Genomic DNA, 22,645 nt, shown 5'->3' on the forward strand with positions numbered 1-22,645 from the left:
AATTGATAGTTTCACAGCATCATTACTGAAATGTCAAACAAAATTACTGATGAGTAATCAGTAGTGATGAGACTAGCTTTCAATTCCAAATTCTTATTAATTTAATTGAACTTACTAATTCATTGTATTTAAATTCTACGTGGTGCTATGGTAGGACTTGAACATGTGTCCCTAGGACATTAGCCTGGACCTGTAGACAACTAATCAAGTCACATTACCATCACCACCATCTCCCCTGAGGTGGGAAAGACAAAAATCTACAAGGATGTGTTTACCACAAAACTGATTTATTTGACATTTACCAAAAATATTAAATGCCAGCCCAGTTTATAGGGATTATTCACATCAGCAGAAACAAACCATAACTATCATAATAGAAACATAGAAAAGTTATGGCACAGAAGAAGGCCATTCAGCAGCGCTGGGCGTTAACAGTTATCCAGCCCAATCCAACTTTCCAGCTCTTGGGCTGAAGCTTCGTAGATTACGGAACCTCAATTGAAAATCCAAGATGAGAGTTCCAGTTCGACCACCCTTTGAGGCAGTGACCAGTATCCATTTCTCCTCCATTTGAAGACGCTCCCTGACCAGTCTCCATTTCTCCTCCATTTGGAGACGCTGCCTCTCCTGGGTTTGTTGAGATTCGGGCCGGGTGGAAGCCGCGGCTGGTTGTTTGTTGTGATCTCGCTGTTTAGATTGTCTCCTGGCTCCGCACTCGGTGTGTCTGCAGCCTGCGAGCCCCGGGCTTTATTAACCCGCCCCCCTCACTTGATTGAACCGCGCTCTCTGCCTTAGACCTTGCCGGCCGCGCATGCTCAGATCACACTGCCTGTCCACCCAACGAATGGACGGCAAGTCCGAACCAAGAGGAGGCGGGGCTGGAGGACCGTGCGGGTGAGGGGACCTCCCAGTGACGAAACGAGTGAGGGGCGGGGCCCGCGGCATGTTGTGGGCGGGTGGCCCACGGACACACAGTTCCGCACCCTCTTGCTATTGGTCCGGAGCTGCCATCAATCAACCGTACATTGTGAGCTGTCAGGTCAGAGGTCGCTGGCGTGAGCGGTAAGGACCGTGCGCGCAGGCGGATTGTGGTGCAGAGTTTAGAGCATAGGCAGTGCGAATGGTGATGGTGAACGGACGCTTTTCAGTCGGTAAGCGGCTGAGGGAAGCGATGGAGCCGGCGGGTGGGCAGGGAGGCTTCAGAAGCACGCGGTGTCGGCCTCAACACCCCCAGTAAGAAGCTCCCGGTCCAGTGTTTGCACCGAGCGGGGCGGCAGCTGCGGGGCTTCTCCCGGTGACAGGCCCGGGGTTAACGGCCGCCAGATTTCCAGCTCTTTTGGAGGAATTAAAGATTAATAAAGTGTAACATCAAAGGACAAAACTTTAAAGGAAACTGAGCTCAGTTATAAAGGGGCCTGGGGGAGGGAGGGAGGAACCATTTGGGACACAGCACAGGGCAGGAGGTCCCCCCTCCCCCACTCCCTGGTTCCACAAAGACTCCCCTTGGACTGGGCCACACCTGGGCAGGGCTGGCTCAAGGTGCAGGAAGCTGATAGGCTGAGCTGTGGACTGGGAGGAGTGGGGAGGTTTGACTGACAGGCCCGGGGAGGGGGATATCAGGGCAGGTACACACACTGCTCCCCCTTTTCCTCTTGGGCTGTTTTACTGGAGTCGTGTTGCTGAGTGTTTCTAAACTCTGTCTCCCTAGCCCGGTAATGTCGGTGGATTGTAGGTTGCTGTGAGTGTTGGACTGTATTGCCTCTCCTCATTCTTCCTCCTACTCCCACTCCGTGTTACAAGCTGCAGGCTCTGGTGGCTTGATGCGTCTGAACCTTTAACTCTGATTCTCTCTCCGGAGATGCTGCCTGACCTGCTTGAGTATTTCCAGCATTTTCTCCTATTTCAGATTTGCAGCATCCACAGCATTTTATTTTAATACACGCGTTGCTCACAGAACTGATTCGAGGAATAGAGACTGGCCAATGAAGAATCAGTTTGGATTGGGGTACATGTTGGATGTGGCAGTCAGTCCCTGACCTGTGTAGGTCTTTTTGTTGCATCAGTTTGAGCTGGAGATGGAGGCACAGCGTCTGGGTTTAATCCTGAGTACTTTTTAGCCCAGTCGGGTCCAGCAATTTCCAATGTGAGATTGTCAAGGGAGATGGATTCCAGGGGAGATAAGGTTGCTAAACAGACACCCATCACTCAATGTAAGTGTATTGTTTTAGTAACAGTATTTTTGGATTTGCATTTAATCCATTTTACATAAACTGATTTTGTTTCTTCATTCTGGGGATATGGGTGTCACTAGCCAGACCAGCATATATTACCGATCCCCAGTTGCCCATTGAGAAGGTGATGCTGGGCCTTCTTCTTGAACCGCTGCAGTCCGTGTGGTGAAGGTGCTCCCACAATGGTGTTAGGGAAGGAGTTACAGGATTTTCACCCAGTGATGATGAAGCAACGGTGATATATGTCCAACTTAACAACAACTTGTATTTATGTAGCACCTTTAATGTTATGATATATTGCAAGGTGTTTCATAGGAATGGTACTGAGCCATATAAGGAAATTTTAGGGCAGGTGACCAAAAGCTTGATCGAAAAGGTGGGTTTTCAGAAGTGTCTGCAGCATGAAAGGTGAGGTCGAGGGGTGGAGAGGATTAGGGAGGGATTTCCAAAAATTATTGCCTTGACAGCTGAAGGCACGGCCACCGGTGGTGGAGCAATGAAAATCAGGGATACTCGAGATGCCAGATTAGATGATCCCTGATCTCTCGGAGGGTTGTAGGGCTGGAGGAGATTTTAGAGATAGTGAGGGGTGAGGGAATGGAGGGATATGAAAACAAGGATGAGGATTTTGAAATTGAGATGATGCTTAACTTGGGGCCTGTGTAGCCCAGCGAGCACAATGGTGATGGGTGAACAGGACTTGGTTCGAGTAAGGACACAGGCAGCAGAGTTTTGGATGATCTCAAGTTTACGGAGGGTAGAATGTGGGAGGCCGACCAGGAGTGTGTTAGAATAGTCAAGTTGAGAGGTAACAAATACATGGATGTAAGTTTCAGAGGCAGATGAGCTGAGGCAGTGGCAAAGTCGGGGGATGTTACTGAGGTGGAAATAGGCGGTCTGAGTGATGGTGCCGATATGCTGTCGGAAGCTCATCTCGGGGTCAAATATGACACCAAGGTTATGAACCGTCTGGTTTAGCTTCAGGCAGTTGTCAGGGAGAGGGATAGAGTTAGTGGCTAGGGAGAGGAGTTTGTAACAGGAACTGAAGACAATGGCTTCAGACTTCCCAATTTTTAATTGGAGGAAATTTCTGTTCATCCAGTACTGGATGTCAGACAACTCATGATGGTGTGTGACTTGGAGGGGAACTTGGAAATGATGGTGTTCACATACACCTGCTACACTGGTCCTTCTAGGTGATGGAAGTTGGAGGTTTAGGAGGTTCTGTCAACGTTCTGGTCAAGATGTAGATATGTAAAATACTTCTCCTCTCCCTGCCTCTAGCTCTTGCTCTCACTTGCGCTTGCTCTCTCTCTCTCTCCATCCTCGCATTGCAGTATTACCAGATTCCATTTCACAACCTTCCTTTGTGTTTTTGTGAGTTCTCTCACTTTTTTCTGTTTTCAATCAATTTCACAGGGTTTTAGCAGGGGAGGAATTGCAGCCAGTTGCAGCAAAGTAAACGTCAGGATCTGAAGGAGTCACCCAATGTATCGTAACCCGAATATCACTCAATTTTGAACGTGAAAGGAAAAATCTCAATCACAGTGCAGAAAAACTGTGCATGTGTTCTGTGTGTGAACGAGATTTCAGCTGATCATCTGGCCTGTCGAAACACAAGCGCAGTCACACAGAGTAGAATCACATGAAAATATGGGGACTGGAAACGGAATGAATTATCCAATTGAACTGCTCCTTATATGGGAAGGGATTCACTACTTCATCTGATCTGCTGAAACACCAACGAGTTCACACGGGGAGAGCCATTCCCCTGCTCAGATTGTGGAAAGGGATTCATTCAGTCATCCCACTTGCTGACACATCAGCGAGTTCACACTGGGGAGAGACCTTTTAAATGTCCATTCTGTGGGGATTGCTATAAAAGTTCTGCTGAACTGATGTCTCATCAACGTGTTCATGCTGTCAAGAGACTATTCAGATGCTCTCACTGTGGGACTGAGTTCAGGCGATCATCTGAACTCACTGTACACGAGCATGCACACACTGAGGAGAGGTCTTTCACCTGCTCAGAGTGTGGGAAGGGATTTACTACTTCATCCAACCTGCTGAAACACCAGCGAGTTCACACTGGGGAGAGGCCGTTTATCTGCTCAGAGTGTGGGAAGGGATTCACTCAATCATCCCACCTGCTGACACACCAACGAGTTCACACTGGGGAGAGGCCATTCACCTGCTTAGAGTGTGGTAAGGGATTCAGTACTTCAACCGACCTGCGAACACACCAGCACATTCACACTGGGGAGAGGCCATTCACCTGCTCAGAGTGTGGGAAGGGATTCACTCGGTCATTTCTCCTGCTGACACACCAGCGAGTTCACACGGGGGAGAGGCCGTTCACCTGCTCAGAGTGTGGGAAGGCATTCACTCAGTCATCCACCCTACTGAAACATCTGCGCATTCACACTGGGGAGAGGCCATTCACGTGCTCCGAGTGTGGAAAAGGATTCACTCGGTCATTCCTCTTGCTGTCACACCAGCGAGTTCACACTAGGGAGAGGCCGTTCACCTGCTCAGAGTGTGGGAAGGGATTCACTACTTCATCTGACCTGCTGAGACACCAGCGAGTTCACACCGGGGAGAGGCCATTCACCTTCTCAAAGTGAGGTTGGGTATTGAGTCAGTCATCCAACCTGCTGAAGCACCAGTGAGCTCACAAGTACTTCAGGGATGAGAAATTTCCACCAAATAACAGATTTCCAACATTGGGGTTTCGGAACTCCACCATTGGCTGCTCCATTTCCGATCTTAACCAAAAAGCCAGCTTTTAAAAAAAGGATTTGTACTGTTAGTTCCGATTTTTTTGTAGCCGGACAACCACAAAGCTGCACTGTGGTTTTTCTACTTGTTTATAAGTCGTCTTTATTTTTTATAGTCTTCCACCTCAGTGGAAATGAACTTCAACCAGGAAAGCAATTGGGTAAACCTGCATGCTCCTTCACAACTTCAGTGTATCAGTCTTCTGTAAATGGCCAAAAAGGTGTGTCTATACAGAGACCAATTCCCAACGTTTGGTCCTTGAGAGGATGAGAAGGGGAATTTAGTTATGGGATATGATGAAATGGCTGAGGCATTGAACAGGTATTTTGTATTGGTCTTCACAGTGGAGGGCATTAATAACATGCCAGTAATTGACAAAGAGACGAACGTAGGTGAGGACCTGGAAACAATCATTATTACGGAAGAGGTAGTGTTGGGCAAGCTAATGGAACTAAGGATTGATAAGTCTCCTGGCCCTGATGGAATGCATCCCAGGGTACTGAAAGAGATGGCGGGAGAAATAGCAGGTGCACTGACGGTAATTTTCCAAAATTCGCTGGACTCGGGTAGTCCCAGCTGATTGGAAAACAGCAGATGTGACGCCACTGTTTAAAAAGGGAGGTAGACAAAAGATGGGGAATTATAGACCGGTTAGCTTAACCTCTGTAGTGGGGAAGATGCTTGAGTCTATTATCAAGGAAGAAATGGCAGGGCACCTCGATAGAAATTGTCCCGTTGGGCAGACGCAGCATGGGTTCATGAAGGGCAGGTCATGCTTGACAAATCTTTTGGAATTCTATGATGACATTATGAGCAAGGTGGACAATGGGGACCCAGTGGATGTGGTGTACCTAGATTTCCAAAAGGCCTTTGACAAGGTGCTGCATAAGAGGCTGCTGCATAAGATAAGGATGCATGGCGTTAGGGGTAAAGTATTAGCATGGATAGAGGAATGGTTGACTAACAGGAAGCAGAGAGTGGGGATAAATGAGTGCTATTCTGGTTGGCAATCAGTCACTAGTGGTGTGCCTCAGGGATCGGTGTTGGGACCACAATTATTTACAATTTATATAGATGATTTGGAGTTGGGGACCACGTGTAGGGTGTCGAAGTTTGTAGATGACACTAAGATGAGTGGCAGAGCAAAGTGTGCTGATGACTGTGAAACTTTGCAGAGGAACAGAGATACATTGAGTGAGTGGGCAAAGGTCTGGCAGATGGAATACAATGTTAATAAATGTAGGTAGGAGTAACAGTAAAAAGGATTATTACTTGAATGGTAAAAAGTTGCAGCATGCTGCTATGCAGAGGGACCTAGGTGTCCTTGTGCATGAATTGCAGAAGGTTGGTCTGCAGGTACAGCAAGTAATTAGGAAGGCAAATGGAATTTTGTCCTTCATTGCTAAAGGGATTGAGTTTAAAAGCAGAGAGGTTATGTTGCAGCTGTATAAGGTACTGGTGAGGCCGCACCTGGAGTACTGTGTGCAGTTTTGGTCTCCTTACTTGAGAAAGGATATACTGGCACTGGAGAGGGTGCAGAGGAGGTTCACTAGGTTGATTCCGGAGTTGAGGGGGGTTAGCTTATGAGGAGAGACTGAGTAGATTGGGATTATATTCATTGGAGTTCAGAAGAATGAGGGGGGATCTTATAGAAACATATAAAATCATGAAGGGAATAGATAAGATACAAGTAGAGAGGATGTTTCCACTGGCAGGTGAAGCTAGGACAAGAGGGCATAGCCTCAAGATTAGAGGGAGCAGATTTAGGACTGAATTAAGAAGGAACTTCTTCACCCAGAGGGTTGTTAACTTATGGAATTCCTTGCCCAGTGAAGTAGTTGACGCTTCTTCAGTAAACGTCTTTAAAGCTAAGGTAGATATCTTTTTGAACAATAAAGGAATTAAGGGATACGGTGGGAGCGCGGGTAAGTGGATCTGAGTCCACGAAAAGATCAACCATGATCTTATTGAATGGCGGAGCAGGCTCGAGGGGCCGGACGGCCTACTCCTGCTGCTAGTTCTTATGATCTTAGCAGAGACCACCCGAGAACTGACACAGCTCATTTGACATGGTTTAAAATTAATGGTGCAGGATCAGTAGCCGGCAAGTCGCTGGTCTGCAGCAAAAACATTGGTCTGTCAATAGGAATTTGAAACTTGATTCCATTTACACAGCAGTGTGTGTCTGAAGTAATTTCTGAAAACGCTGCGCAAACTGGTTACTGCAGGTGAATATCCTGCAGTGAGCATGAACTGTATAAACGTAATATATCCTGTACTTTGCAGCAACTGAAATGATCTGGAATTTCCACTTATCGGTTTGTTCAGGTGTATGGCTGAATTCCATTCATTGTTCATCTCCACTTTCACTGTCTACTGCCCCAGTCACACTGTAAACCTTGAGTCAGTGCAAAGCCGTCTTTTGCAACATCGTGATGCAAGACAAGGAGTATAACTCTGGCCATCTTTCTTCAATGTGTGATAATAAAACCAAAAAGTGCTGGAAATACTCAGCAGGTCTGGCAGCATCTGTGGAGAGAGAAGCAAAGTTAGTGTTTCAGGTCAACATCTGCAGTATTTTGCTCTTATTTCTTCAATGTGTGGTTTGAAATTGCTTATGATTATCTGGAAAAGGCTGTCCTGGACCACAAGTGCTGTGCATTGGCTGCAGAGGAACTAGCATGTGAGCTCTCTGCAGTTACGCTGAATGGTCACTGGGCTTCTGAGGCTGATAGCACAATACTGTGTACATGTATGAATATGTAAATACAGAGTGCTGCCTTTCTCCAAGCCAACACAATAGTTCTGATTTTCAGCTCACCTTGCTGTTAAATGCAGCTGCCACTGCACCAATTGATGCAGTAGAACAGGAGCCAGAAGTGTTCATCACTGTTGGGATATACAGCTGTCCATTGGACCTGCTGCATTGTCACAGGGCCATTCCCAAACTTTTGAGCCTGATTTGGGGATGATGCAACAGAAGTTCAAACGTGTTACTGTAGAGGTCGTCATCGGCTGTCCCTCCTTTCGAAGATGACGTCTACTCAATGTCTCGAGTTTCTGCCATGGGCCGTCAGGTGACTGAACAGGCTGATTCTCAACCTACAGATCTTTGGGCACATGGGGCAGGATGTCCCACGAGGTAGTCGGACCCAGAGTGCAGGATTTTCTTCCTGGAGGTACAACACTAGTCCCATTACTTTTCTACTGTTGCTAGCAAGATCTGGAGCAATTTTTATGTGGCTTGATATTTGGACCCTTTGAAGAGGAAAACCACATTTTTATTTAGCTTTCATTTAAGATTATAATGAGGTTAATTTAGTTGAGAATTTTTATAACGTGGCTCATTATCTTAAATTATAACATCTACTGTGAGTCATGATATTTAAAAACAAACATTCTATCTGTAGAGGCATCACATTTGCTAAAGTTAAGGTTAGTTTCCTCTTTTTTCGCTTGGAGGTGAATAATTGTCTAAAAGAAAATTGGGTCGGGAGTATCACATTCTCCTAACAGAATGTATGTGATATTCCTGTCCATTTAAGTTAATGGACAGCAAATTGGACAGGCTGCATAACTGGTATACAATCCTCCCTACCTGGTTTTGCTTTCTGCTTTGTTCAGGTGATTATGTCACAGTATAAAATAAGAAAATGACTCCACTTATGTTAAAGTTTCTGCATTGTCAATGTCTCTTTAATATTTACTCTTTACAACTTGATATCACTATTGATTTTGTCACATTGCTTACTATCTGTGCCATCTGGTATGCTTATGTATATATTGCTTTCCATTGAAGTTGACACATCTTCGCAGAACATCTTTTACATGAGCAAGCTATAAATAGGCAGAAGCAGAGCATGTGAAATTCAGTAAAACCAATTATCAGCTGTCAGGTAAGTCTCATGAAATTGTATTGAGTATAGTGCAATTTTATTCATCAAATATGCAAAATTGTGTGAAATCGCTGTTACTCAATTAGTTTGCTTCAATAACAGTGCTATAAATACATGATTCCTTGTCCAAAAAAAATCAGACATTTTTGTCTTTGGCCACTAATTTTTAGACCTTTTGGTCTTTGGCCACTCTCACCCGTGCATTTGTTACTTGTTTTGTGAAATATTCTCCCTATTAGTGCTGAACTACTGGATAACTCCGATTACATTTCTATGTGTTTATACATGTCTATAAAGTGTCTGTGTGCCCAGATTTAACTAAGTTGTGATTTGTAACCAATAAAGGATGTTTCAGGCATGGCGTGTAGTCTGGTATCTTGGTGATTTGTCAAGAAAGATTTAATTCACTCACTCAGCAGCTTGAGAGGAACCAGACTGAGGTTTAATGAACATAAGAAACAGGAGCTAGGGGAGTCCATTTGGCCCTTCGAGCCTGTTCTACCATTCACCAAGATCATGGCTGATCTTCTCCCTCAACTCCACCTTCCCGCACTATCCCCATATCCCTTAATTCCCTCAGTACCCAAAAATCTATCAATCTCTGTCTTAAATACACTCAATGACTGAGCATCCACAGCTCCCTGGGGTAGACAATTCCAAAGATTCACAACCCTTTCAGTGACGAAATTTCTCCTCATTTCAGTCCTAAATGACCGACCCCTTATCCTGAGACTGTGACCCGGTGTTCTAGATTCCCCAGACAGGGGAAATATTTTCTCAGCATCTACCCTGCCAAGTCCCTTCAAAATTTATTATGTTTCAGTCAGATCACCTCTCATTCTTCTAAACTCCAGGGAATATGGGCCTAGTCTACTCAATCTCTCTTCATAGAAGATGGATCATAGTGGGGGTGCTGTAGCATAGTGGTTATGTTACTGAACTAGTAATCCAGAGGCCTGGACTAATGATGCAGTGACACAAATTCAAATCCCACCACGGCAGTTTAGGGATTTAAACTCAATTAATTAAATAAGTCTGGGATATAAAAAACATATCAGTGATGGTGACCATGAAACTACCGGATTTGCCGAAAAACTCACCTGGTTCACTAGTTTCCTTTAGGGAAGGAAATCTGTGGGTCTTACCCAATCTAGCCTACCTGTGATCCCAGACCCACAGAAATCCGGTTGACTTAACTGCCCTACGAAACGGCCTAGCAAGCCACACGGTTACAATCGAGGAGATGGGTTACCGCCACCTTCTCAAGGGTAATTAGGAATGGGCAAAAATGCTGACCTTTCCAGTCACGCCCACATTCTGTGAATAAATAGAGCAATCGCCTCATCCCAGGAACCAGACTAGTGAACATTTATTGCATTCCCTCAAGGGAAAGTTTGTCCCTCCTTAGGTAAGGAGACCAAAACTGCACACAGTACTCCAGGTGGGGGCCTCACTAATGTCCTGTATAATTGTTGTAAGACTTCTTTACTCTTATAGCCCAATCCCTTTGCCTTTCTAATTGCTTGCTGTACCTGCATGTTAATTTTCTGTGATTCATGTACAAAGACACCAGGTCTCTCTGAAAGCAAACATTTCATTAAAAACCTGATTTATTTTCTTTATTTTTCCTATCAAAATGGATGACTTCCTACTTGGCACATTGTATTCCATCTGCCAAGTTCTTTCCCACTCACACAACTTGTCTATTGTGTATGCAATAGAACCTCTGCAGTCTGTTGTGTCCTCACTGCTTACTTTCCCACCTAACTGTGTATCATCAACAAACCTGGATACATTATGCTCAGTCCCCTGAGCACAGGTAGGAAATGGGGAAGCTAACTTTCACTTCTCATCTCCCAACTGACTAACTAGTGTTTCAGCCCCTGAGTGTTTTAAGGGTCAAATGAACAGACCGACAACAGGTTTTCTCATAGGTTTAAAGAAAGATAATTATTTTTTCCATAATAACTGAATTGTTCGCCACCTTCATTCACACGCATAAACACACAAAGGTAGATAGATAGAAAGGAAAAGGTAAGATGCACTTAAATTCCTAAGTGATGTAAGAGTTTTGTCCTTTGCAAAAACCTGTTGAATCATCTCAGGAGGAAAGTCTTTTCAAAGGTGCAGGCCTGGATGTTAGTAGTCTTGAACTTACTGAAGTGTTGCAGACTAATGGTTTGCATCTGCTGGTGGGGAATTCAAAGTCATCTTGCAATTTATTTTTGCCTCAGTTGTGGAAAGATGGTTTGAAACTGTTTTTGCAGGTCGGGCACCTTTGCTTAGCTGGTCGGCCTCACAGCTTCTCTGACTGGTAGTATCAGTCTCTCTCTATCTTTGTCTCTTTAAGAAAAATGTCTTAGCTTGGTTTTGGTCATGTTACCAAAGAATACTCTCCCCTGCCGGGTTCATACAATGTCTTTGAATGTGCACCATTGTTAAAAATGGGGTTTGAAGGTGGCTCATCATGATCCCATGGTGTTAGGTCACACCTATTATTTTGGCTTTTGAATCCGCTGTCTCCCTCTCTGCCAGGGTCTTTGATAACTTAATTGTTGAAGATAGGAGCCGTTTTGCTTTGAATTGCCTGTTTCCCATTTTAATGTCTTCCCAGGGCTGGACCAGATGTGATGATGGGTTTTGGTCTCCAACAACCCGGATGCATTTTGTATTGCAGGAGGGGAGTCACCTGACCCCTTCCCAATCTTATCTGCAGCAATGTGTCCATGTTTTGGAGTTTAACTCACCAGTTCATTTTTTGTATAGTTCATAACTGCTCCAGTTCACTTCATTTTTCATCCATGCTCCTTCTGTGAGCATAACAGCTAAGTCTGGTTGGGTTCAGTTCTATACTTACTGGTCCCCCTCTCTTTCCTTCTCTGAAGGTGCTGACTCTGACTGGGTTCAGTTCTACACTCACTGGTTCCCATCTCTCTCCTCCCTTGAATGTGCTGACTCTGTCAGTGTGTCCGTGCTCTCTCTCCCCCTGGCCCTCCCTGTCCATTGTAACATCTCCCAGTTCTGGTGATGGGCTCTCACTGACTTCTCTCCATTTATCCTTCTTATGCAGATGCTCCCTGATCGTCACCATTTCATATAATCATACAGCAGAAAAGGAGGCCATTTGGTCCATCATGTCTGTGCTGGCTTTCTGAAAGTACTAACCAATTAGTTCTATTCCGCTACACTTTCCCAAGAGCCTTGGAAAATTTCCCCTCTGAAGTTTTTATCCCATTTCCTTTTGAAAGTTATTATTGAGTCTGCTTCCACCACCCTTTCAGGCAGTGCATTCCAGATCAGAACAACTCACTGCCTAAAAACATTTCTCCTCACCTCCTCCCACCTGCATTATTGGCCAATTATTTTAAATCTCTGTCCTCTGGTTACTGACCCTCCTGCCAGTGGAAACAGTGTCTCCCTCCCTGCTCAATGCAATTCCCTCATCATTTTGAACACATACATTAAATCTCCCCTTAACCTTCTCTGCTCTCAGGAGAACAATCCCAGATTCTCCAACCTCTCCAGGAAACTGAAACTCCTCATCCCTGGTATCATTCTAGCAAATCTCCTCTGCACCCTCTCCAAGGCCTTGATTCTTTTCCAAAGTCTGGTGCCCAGAACTGGATACAATACTCCAGCTGAGATCTAACTAGTGATTTATAAAGATTTCGCAGAATCTTCTTGCCTCTGTACTCTAGGCTTCTGTTAACAAGCTAAGGATCTGCTCTGCTTTTTAAGCAGCATTTTCAATTTCTCCTGCCACCTTCAAAGATTTGTGTGCAGGCACGCTTAGGTCTCTCTGATGCTTAAACTGTTTAAAATTATTCTATTTCATTTATATTGCCTCCCCTCATTCTTCATTCCAAAATGCATTACGTTACAGTATTCTGCATTAAATTTCATCTACCCACTGCTCTAGTCTGTCAATACTCTCCAGAGATCTGGTACCATCCTTCTCACTGTTTACTGCTCACCGGTCATTTGCAGACATTTCCTGACCAGTCCCCATTTGTTTTACATTTACACACAGTAACATCTTAACTCTTTTCTGCTGATCATATACAGCAGGGCTGGTGTGGATAGAAGGACTTGATCTGCAATGTACGGTCTGCCTGAGGGTGATGAAGAACATTCTTGTGTCATAGTTCAGTGAGATCTGATCATTTACTGAGTGAGTGAGTCTGTATAAATGTAACTCAGATAGACACAGCTTGTGTCATAGTTCAGTGAGATCTGATCATTTACTGAGTGAGTGAGTCTGTATAAATGTAACTCAGATAGACACAGCTTGTGTCATAGTTCAGTGAGATCTGATCATTTACCGAGTGAGTGAGTCTGTATCAATGTAACTCAGATAGACACAGCTTGTGTCATAGTTCAGTGAGATCGGATCACTTACTGAGTGAGTGAGTCTGTATCAATGTAACTCAGATGGACACAGCTTGTTGGGGAGAAGGAAACTCTGAACTAACCTCTGGACTTTCTCTTCTGCACAATTGGGAAAAGGTGACTCTTTCTGTACATTCAAAACCACTGATAAAGTCAGGAAAGATGATTGGTTGTTGTGAACCAAATTGTTTTGTAAAATTAACATCGAGTGGGATTGACCCACAGCCTGAGTCACCACTTTACGAACAGGAAGGGAGAGAATCTGGAGAGGAGAAAAGAATTAGTAGGAGCCTGGGTGCTGAATCTGGAACAATGAGCAGAGAGGGGGAAGAGTGTGTGGTACGGCGATTTATAGATTTAGGGGAATAAGAAAAGAAGAGATATTCCATAGAAACTATTATTGTCTGTACTAAATTTCTATCCTGTACTGACAGTAATGACTTTTGTAAACTCGTTTTACAGGATCTTCCAAGGAGAGGATTTGCAGACAGGAATCTCAAACCAAATTGCTCATCAAGATCTTACAGAATCACTTCATTCATGTATAATCGGCCTCTGATTATGGAAGGAGAAGCATTACATTATTTGGCCTGTGGGAAAAAGTTTAAATCATCACTGAGGCTGGAAAAGCACCGAGGCGCACACACTCAAGTGAATGTGTTCCAATGCATTGATTGTAAAAAGAGATTTAACTAGATACATAGCCTCAAAAAAAATTACACCATTCACAACGGTGAGAAACTACACTTTTCTGTGTGTGGATGAGACTTCAATCGATTGTCGAAGCTGAAAAGATTCAAGGACGCCTGCACCACAGAAAAAAAAAAACATGGAAATGTGGGGACTTTATCCATCAGAACTGGAATCTCATCTGCTCAGTCATACTTGGGGAGTGGCTGTTCATCTGCTCTGTGTGTAGGAAGGGATTCACTTAGTCATCCATCCTGTGTAAACACCTGCAAGCTCAAGTCAGTACAGGGTAAGATTCTGCTGTTGTTAATCACATTGAACAACTTGCCTTCGTATAGCGTTTTTAATGTAGTAAAACATCCCGAGGAGAGTTATCAAAGAAAATTGGATATGGAGTCACAGAAGGAGAAATTGGGGCAGATGACCAAAAGCTTGGTCAAAGAGGCAAATCTGAAGGAGCATTTGAAGGAGAAGAAGAGCAGCGTAGAGTTTTAGGGACGGAATTCCAGAACTTAGGAGCTAGGTAGCTGAAAGGACGACCATGAATAATGGAGCATCAAAATATGGGATGTGCAAGAAGCCAGAACTGGAAGAGGGTAAATATCTTGGAGGGTTGTATGGGTGGAGGAAATTACAGAGATAGGGAGGGGTGAGGCCATGCAGGGATTGAACAGTAAGCATTTTAAAATCGAGGAATTACTTGACCTGAAGCCAATTTTGTCCAGCGAGCACAAGGGTGATCGGTGGACAGGATTTGATGTGTGTTAGCACATGAGAAGCAGAGTTTTGGATGACCTCAAATTTACAGAGGGTAGAATGGGGGAGGCCGGCCAGGAGTACGTTGGAACAATCCAGTCTAGAGGTAACAAAGGCATGGATGAGGGTTTCAGCAGCAGATAAACAGGCAGGGGCAGAGTCGGGCAATTTACAGAGGTGGAAATAGGCAGAGATGATGTCAGAAGCTCATCCTGGGATCAAATAGGACACCAAGGTTGCAAAACCTCTGGTTGAGTGTCAGTTGCCAGGGAGAGGGATGGAGTCGGAGGCTAGGGAACGGATTGTGGTGTGGAGACTGAAGACAATGGCTTCAATCTTCCCAATATTTAATTGGAGGAACTTTCTGCTCATCCACCACTGGATATCAGAAGAGCAGTGTGATAATTTATTCAAAAGAGGTGGTGGTGAGGTAAAGCTGGGCACGATCAGCGTACATGTGAAAACCGATGCTGTATTGAGGGACAGCATGTAGATGAGGAGGTGCCAAGGATAGATCCTTGGAGGAGAACAGAGGGAACTGTGCAGGAGTGGAGGAGAAGCCATTGCAGGTGATATCCTGTCTACGATTAGATAGATAAGAATGGAACTAGGAGGGTGCAGTCCCACCCAGCTGGACAACAGGGGAGAGGTGTTGGAGGAGGATGATGTGGTCGACCACGTGAGAGACTGCAGACAGGTCAAGAAGGATGAGGAGGGATAGTTTACTTTTGTCATAGTTATACAGATGTCATTTGTGATTTTGATAAGAGCTGTCTCTATACTGTGGCAGGGATCGAAACCTGATTGGAGGGATTCAAGCATGGAGTTCCAGGAAACATTGTCATGGATTTGGGAGGCAACAAAACATTCAAGGATTTTGGAGAGAAAAGGGAGTTTGGAGATGGGACTTTAGTTTGCAAGGATGGGGAGATCAAGGGTTGTTTTTTCTTTAAGAGGGGACGATGATGGTGGATTTAAAGCAGCGCGCAACAGTACGTGAAGAGAGAGAACTGTTAACAGTATCAGCTAACATGGGGCCGTTGGTTGGTCAGCAGTTTAGAAGGAATAGGATAAAGGGAGCAGGAGGTGGGTCTCATGGACAAGATGAGCTCGGAGAGGGCATGAGGGGAGATAGGAGAGAAACTAGAAAATGATGTGGGTTCAGGTCTCGGACAGGGGTTTTTTTAGACGCCGTTTGGCCTGATGGGCTAGTGGAAGGAAGGGAAGCGGCAGAGGTAGTTGATCAGATGGTCTCAATGTTAGTGACAAAGAAGTCTATGAGCTCCTTGCACTTATTGGAGGTGAGGGTGGAGGTGACAGGGGATAGTGAGAGCACTTCAAAAGGAATGAACTTGTGTTAAAGATATTATAAAGACTCAACACACTGTTGGTTTAAAGCAAAAATTATTTATTTGACTCTTATGCAAAACATTCCACCCTATAACTATGCTACAGTTTATTAACATCAGCAGAAATAGACCCTAATGCACATAGTTCAGTCCTGGATGTGATTAACAGGAGCATCCAACCACTGCAGTTACTTGTGAACTCGCTTGTGTCTCAGTAGGTGGGATGACTGCGTAAATCCCTTCCCACAGATGATGAAGGCGAACGGCCGCTCCCCAGTGTGAATGCGCTGGCGTGCAGTGAGGTTGTCTTATCTTATCATCTGAACCCAGTCCCGCACTCAGAGCACCTGAATAGTCTCTCGTCAGTATTAACACATTGATGCATCACCATTTCAGTGTAACGTTTAGACCAACACCCACAGTCCAGACATTTAAAAGGTCTGTCCCCAGTGTGAACTCGCTGGTGTGTCAGCAGGTGGGCTGAAGTAGTGAATCACTTCCCACACTCTGAACAGCTGAACGGCCTCTCTCTGGTATGAGTGTGTATCGATAAGTTTTATGCTCAGACGGGTAATTGAATCCCTTTCTCACAGTTCCCACACTGCCACGGCTTCTTCCCAGCATGACTGCGCTTGTCTGTTGACAGGCCAGATAATTGGCTGAAACCTCGTCCACACACACAGCACGTGTACAGTTTCTCCCCACTGTGATCAGTGCTTTTTCCTTTCATGTTCAAAATTTGGTGATGTTCGGGTTACAATAGATTGTACACAATAGATCCCGATCTAATGTTTGCTTTGCATTTCAAGGTTGCAATTCCTTCCCTTCTAAAGGCCTGTGAAGTTAATTTAAAACAGAAAAAAGCAGAGTGTGAGAGAACCCACAAAAAACACAAAGGCAGGTTGAGAAATGGAGCTCAATGAGTCTGGTAATTTATGGGGCCGACACTAGGAAAATGTGACCATGAAAGCTGCTGGATTGACGTACAACCCCAACTGGTTCACTAATGTCCTTCAGGGAAGGGAACCTGCCACCCAGTCTGGACCTACACAAGACTCTGCCCTCTATGGGAAGAAAGAGAGAGAGGGAGAAGGAGGGGCAGGGAGAGGAGAGGGATTTTATATATGTACAACTTTATGTGTGACTGAGCAGTTTAAGGTGCTGGATTAAGGTTCCAGACTCTGTGGAGGTGTGGGTTTAAGTCCCACAGCTGCCAAAATTTGAATCCAGCATTGTTTTGGGCACCATGAGCCTGGTATGTCAGCTTCTTGTCAGATGAAGAAGTCAACCTCTTCCACACGGCGTGTTCAGTTTCACCATCTTGGCTACTGTGCTAATATATGAAGCCACACCTAGTATTCAGAAACTCTGTCAGCCTGCAAGGATAGTTTTCTACTGATGCTTGTCTTTTTATAAAGCTTCAATGTCAAGAGATAGGGCTTTTCTAGGAGAGCAGTTTGAAAAGCTTCAATGGGTGTCAGTGGTATAAGCAGCTCTGCAATTCTTTCAAATAACTCAACTTTAGAAAAGTCTCAGTCCCTGCCCATTGTGCCCACAGCGACTGGCAAATTGGTCAATTGTCTCTTTTCACTGCTGTCTATATGACATAAATTCCAACCGACATCTCCTGAAATTGAGTTTCACATGGATTTGTTCTTCTAGTGTGGTCTATAACTTCATAGGACTTGCTGATCATCTTCCAATAAGCTTGAGGTATTCAGCCTATGAAGACCTTCATTTCCGATAGCTATCTTAATTTTGACTGCTAGTTTATTTGGTTCTGATGCAGCCAAATCAAGGAACCATAGCTCTACACTTTGTTTGAAAACTTTGAATTCGGAAAGAGGATCCTTCCTCGAATTTAATCGAGATCTTGCTGACATTCCTGAGATTTTCCATGATTTCCTAGATAGGAAGAAGCTTTCCTGCTTTCCTCCACAGGATGGGTTCAATGTGCTGCAGATCTGGCTGCCTGCAGTATTTTTACCTGCCAGCACAGCACCTGTTTTTGAACTCTATGGCACTGCGGGTCTGTGGCCATGTTGTTCGTCTACGCCTGGTTTTTCAGGCACTGTCCACAAAGTGGTGTTTTGGTACAAATGGCACCATGACGCCTCAAATAGCTGCGATGGCTTTTTCAGCCTTTTATTTTAAGCCTGCCTTTGAATCGATCCCTTTTTAAAGCCTGCCTTTGAGCATTTTTAAAGCCTGCGTTTGAAGTAACTTGCACTGGCCCAATCCAAATCAACTCATAGCACCGCTTCGCTATTGAACCAGTGGCCCCTTAGTACAGTTACTCACGTTCCCAATGGAGTACTGTCTGCTGATAGTGCATCACCTCACGGAGCTCTGTTGACCGCTTCTGTGCTCCTCGCAGAATGTTGCTGTAGTCCCAAGCTGAATCTGATGCTCTCCTAATGTGCCTTAAAAACTCAAAATCTTAGACAAATCATTCACTGCGGCCATATTGTGTTTCCTCTATCCTTCGAACGCAAACTCACCAATCAGATAGGACTGGTAAACTATATTGTGAGCTATTTATTTGAAGATTACAGTAGTATATAAATATTGCTGGAGAGGTCTTACCAGTGCATCTTTCTTGGTCAGCTAACACATTCCAACGATTGTGACACATGACAGACGACATCTCCTCTCTGATGATGAGGTAATTAAGGACTTGTCAGCAGATCATGCTTAATTAATCCAATGGAATTTTTTGATGAACTAACAGAGAAGGTTGATGAAGGAATGTGTTGCATGGTGTTATATGGACGTTAAGAAAACATTTGATAAGGTACCACTGAAAAGGCTGGTTAGAAAAATTGAGGCTCATGGACTAGTGGTGGGGTGGGGGGGGGGGGGGGTGGTGGGTGGGTGGTGGTGCAGTGGTGGTGGAAGTCAGCGTACCATAGATAAAAAAGGCTTCAGGACAGAAAACCGCTGGTCATAGTAAATGGTTGTTTTTCAGACTGGAGTTTGGTAGACAGTGGTGTTCCCAAGAATCAGTACTGGGACCACTGCTTTTTTTTAATTTATGTGTATGACGTGGATCTTGGAATACAAAGGCGGAGTTCAAAATTTGCTGACAACACCAAACTTGAAGGTCCAGCAAACAGTGACGATGATATGAGCTGCCTGGAACAGGACATAGGTAGGCTAGCAGAATGGGCCAAAATGTCATAGATGGAATTTGATGCTGACAGTGTGAGGTGATGCATTCTGGCAAAAGGAATTGAGAGAGGCAATATAGCCTTAGTGGACCAGTTCTTTTTAGTTTAGAGATACAGCACTGAAACAGGCCCTTCGGCCCACCGAGTCTGTGCCGACCATCAACCACCCATTTATACTAATCCTACACTAATCCCATATTCCTATCACATCCCCACCTGTCCCTATATATTTCTTTACCACCTACCTATACTAGGGGCAATTTATAATGGCCAATTAACCTAAGAACCTGCAAGTCTTTGGCATGTGGGAGGAAACCGGAGCACCCGGAGGAAACCCACGCAGACACAGGGAGAACTTGCAAACTCCACACAGGCAGTACCCAGAATCGAACCCGGGTCCCTGGAGCTGTGAGGCTGCGGTGCTAACCACTGCGCCACTGTGCCGCCCTTTACAACTGGGTTCAGAGTCATTACAGCCTTGGCTCAAACATGGACAAAAGATCAGAACTCAAGAGGTGAGGTGAGAGTGATTGCCATTGACATCAAGGCAGCATTTGACCGAGTATGGCATCAAGGAGCCCTAGCAAAACTGAAGTCAATAGGAATCAGGAGAAAATTCTCTGCTGGTTGGAATCGTACCTTGCACAAAGGAAGATGGTTGTGGTTGATGAAGGTCAATCATCTCAGCTCCAGGACATCACTGCAGGAGTTCCTCAGGGCAGTGTGCTAGGCCCAACCATCTTCAGCTGCTTCATCAATGACCTTCCGTCAATCATTAGGTCAGAAGTGGTGATGATTGCACAATGTTCAGCACCATTCACGACTCCTCAGATACTGAAGCAGTCCTTGTAGAAATGCAGCAAGACCTGGACAATATCCAGGCTTGGGCTGATAAGTGGCAAGTAACATTCGTGCCACACAAGTGCCACACACCAGCTCCATCAAAAGAGAATCTAACCATCTCCTCTTGGCATTCAATGGCATTACCATCGCTGAATCCCTCACTATCAACATCCTCGGGGCTACCATTGACCAGAAACTGAACTGGAGTAGCCATATAAATACTGTGGCTGCAAGAGCAGGTCAGAGGCTAGGAATCCTGCAGTGAGTAACACATCTCGTGACACCTCAAAGCCTGTCCACCATCTACAAGGCACAATCAGGAGTGTGATGGAATACTCTCCACTTGCCTGGATGAGTGCAGCTCCAACAAAACTCCAGGACAAAGCAGCCCGCTTGATTGGCACCCCATCCGCAAACAGTCACGTGCTCCACCACCGACGCACAGTGGCAGCAGTGTGTACCATCTACAAGATTCACTGCAGCAATGCACCAAGGCTCCTTAGGCAGCACCTTCCAAACCCGAGACCTCTATGACATAGAAAGACAAGGGCAGAAAATGCATGGGAACATCACCACCTGCAAGTTCCCCTCCAAGTCACACAGCATGCTGACTTGGAACAATATCACCATTGCTTCACTGTCGCTGGGTCAAAATCCTGGAACACTCTTCCTAACAGCACTATGGGTGTACCTACCTCACATGGACTACAGCGGTTCAAGAAGGCAGCTCAGCACCACCTTCTCAAGGGCCATTACGGATGGGCAATAAATCCTGGCTTAGCCAGCGACGCCCACATCCCATGAATGAATAAAAAAAAAGAACAGCTGGGGCTTGAGTACTGATCCTTGTGGTACATCAGTCACAGCCTGCCAATGTGAGAATGACCCATGTAATCCTACTCTCTGTTTTCTGCTTGTTAACCAATCCTTAATCCATGCCTGTATATTACCTCCTATCCCATGTGCTTTAAATTTGCTAACCAACCTCCCACAGAAAGTGAGTCCGGAGAATTGATAATAGATAATAAGGAGATGCCAGATGAATTGAACAGATATTTTGCATTGGTCTTCATTATAGAGGATACAAGTAACATCCCAGTATTAGCTGTGTCAGGAAATGGAAGGAATGGAGGAACTCAAGAAAATTACAATCACAAGTGAAGTGGTACTGAACAAATTGTTGGAGTTGTGGGCTGACAATTATCCAGGTCCTGATGGGCTTCACCCAAGGGCCTTAAAAGAAGTGGCTAGTGAGATAGTTGATGCATTAGTTTTAATTTTCCAAAATTCCCTAGATTCAGGGAAGTTTCTGCTAGACTGGAACATAGCGAAAGGAACTATTTTATTCAAAAAGGGAGGGAGACAGAAAGCAGAAAAATGCAGACCAGTTAGCTTAACATCTGTCTTAGAGAGAATGTTAGAAGCTATTATTAAAGACGATATAGCAGGGCACTTAGAAAAAATCAAGGTAATCAGGCCGAGTCAACATGGTTTTGTGAAAGGGAAATCATTTCTAACCAATTTATTGGAGTTCTTTGAGGGAGTTGTATGTGCTGTGGATAAAGGAGAACCAGTGGATGTATTGTACTTAGATTTCCAGAAGACATTTGATAAGGTGCCACATCAAAGGTTATTGCAGAAAATAAAATCTCATGGTGTAGGGGGATAACATATTTGCATGGATAGAAGATTGGCTTCTTCTTCTTCTCCTTTGGTCTTCTTGTCTCAAGAGACAATGGATAAGTGCCTGGAGGTGGTCAGTGGTTCGTGCAGCAGCGCCTGGAGTGGCTATGAAGGCAAATTCTAGAGTGACAGACTCTTCCATAGGCACTGTAGATAAAATTGGTTGTCGGGGCTGTTACACAGTTGGCTCTCTCTTTGTACTTGTCTTTTTTCCTGCCAACTGCTAAGTCTCTACGACTTGCCACTCTTTAGCCCCGCCTTTATGGCTGTATGCAAGCTCTGGCGATCACTGGCAACTGACTCCTATGACTTGTGGTCACTGTCACAGGACTTCATGTTGCGTTTGCAAACGTCTTTAAAGCAGACATGGATGGCTGGTGGGTCTGATACCAGTGACGAGCTCACTGCACAATGCGTCCTTGGGGATCCTGCCATCTTCCATGCGGCTCACATGGCCAAGTCATCTCAAGCGCCGCTGGCTCAGTAGGGTGTATATCATGGGGATGTTGGCCACCTCGAGGACTTCTGCTTTGGAGATACGGTCCTGCCCCCTGATGCCAAGGATTCTTCGGAGGCAGCGAAGATGTAATGAATTGAGACATCGCTCTTGGCTGACATATGTTGTTCAGGTCTCGCTGCCATACAGCAAGGTACTGAGGACACAGGATTGAAACACTCGGACTTTTGTCTTCCATGTCAGTGTGCCATTCTCCCACACCCTCTTGGCCAGTCTGGACATTGCAGCAGACGCCTTTCCCATGTGCTTATTGATTTCTGCATCGAGAGACAGATTACTGGTGATAGTTGAGCCTAGGTAGGTGAATTCTTGAACCAGTTCCAGAGCGTCGTCGCCGATATTG

General features: G+C 45.0%; 1 protein-coding gene across 4 annotated transcripts in view; it reads left to right on the forward strand.

Annotated features, from left to right (window-relative positions):
- Window positions 1–981: 981 nt before the first annotated feature.
- LOC137349204 (zinc finger protein 214-like) overlaps window positions 982–22,645 on the forward strand; it is a 101,920-nt gene continuing 80,256 nt past the window's right edge. The window contains exons 1-2 of one of the 4 annotated variants that reach the window (XM_068014640.1): window positions 982–1,062; window positions 3,651–9,263. In XM_068014640.1, coding sequence (XP_067870741.1) covers window positions 4,130–4,855 — 726 coding nt within the window. In that variant the 5' untranslated portion in view covers window positions 982–1,062; window positions 3,651–4,129 and the 3' untranslated portion in view covers window positions 4,856–9,263. The other 3 variants (XR_010969286.1, XM_068014639.1, XM_068014641.1) reach the window with 3 other exon arrangements.

Source organism: Heterodontus francisci, chromosome 34, assembly GCF_036365525.1.
Source record: "Heterodontus francisci isolate sHetFra1 chromosome 34, sHetFra1.hap1, whole genome shotgun sequence".
In the NCBI taxonomy this organism is placed as follows: Eukaryota; Metazoa; Chordata; class Chondrichthyes; order Heterodontiformes; family Heterodontidae; genus Heterodontus; species Heterodontus francisci.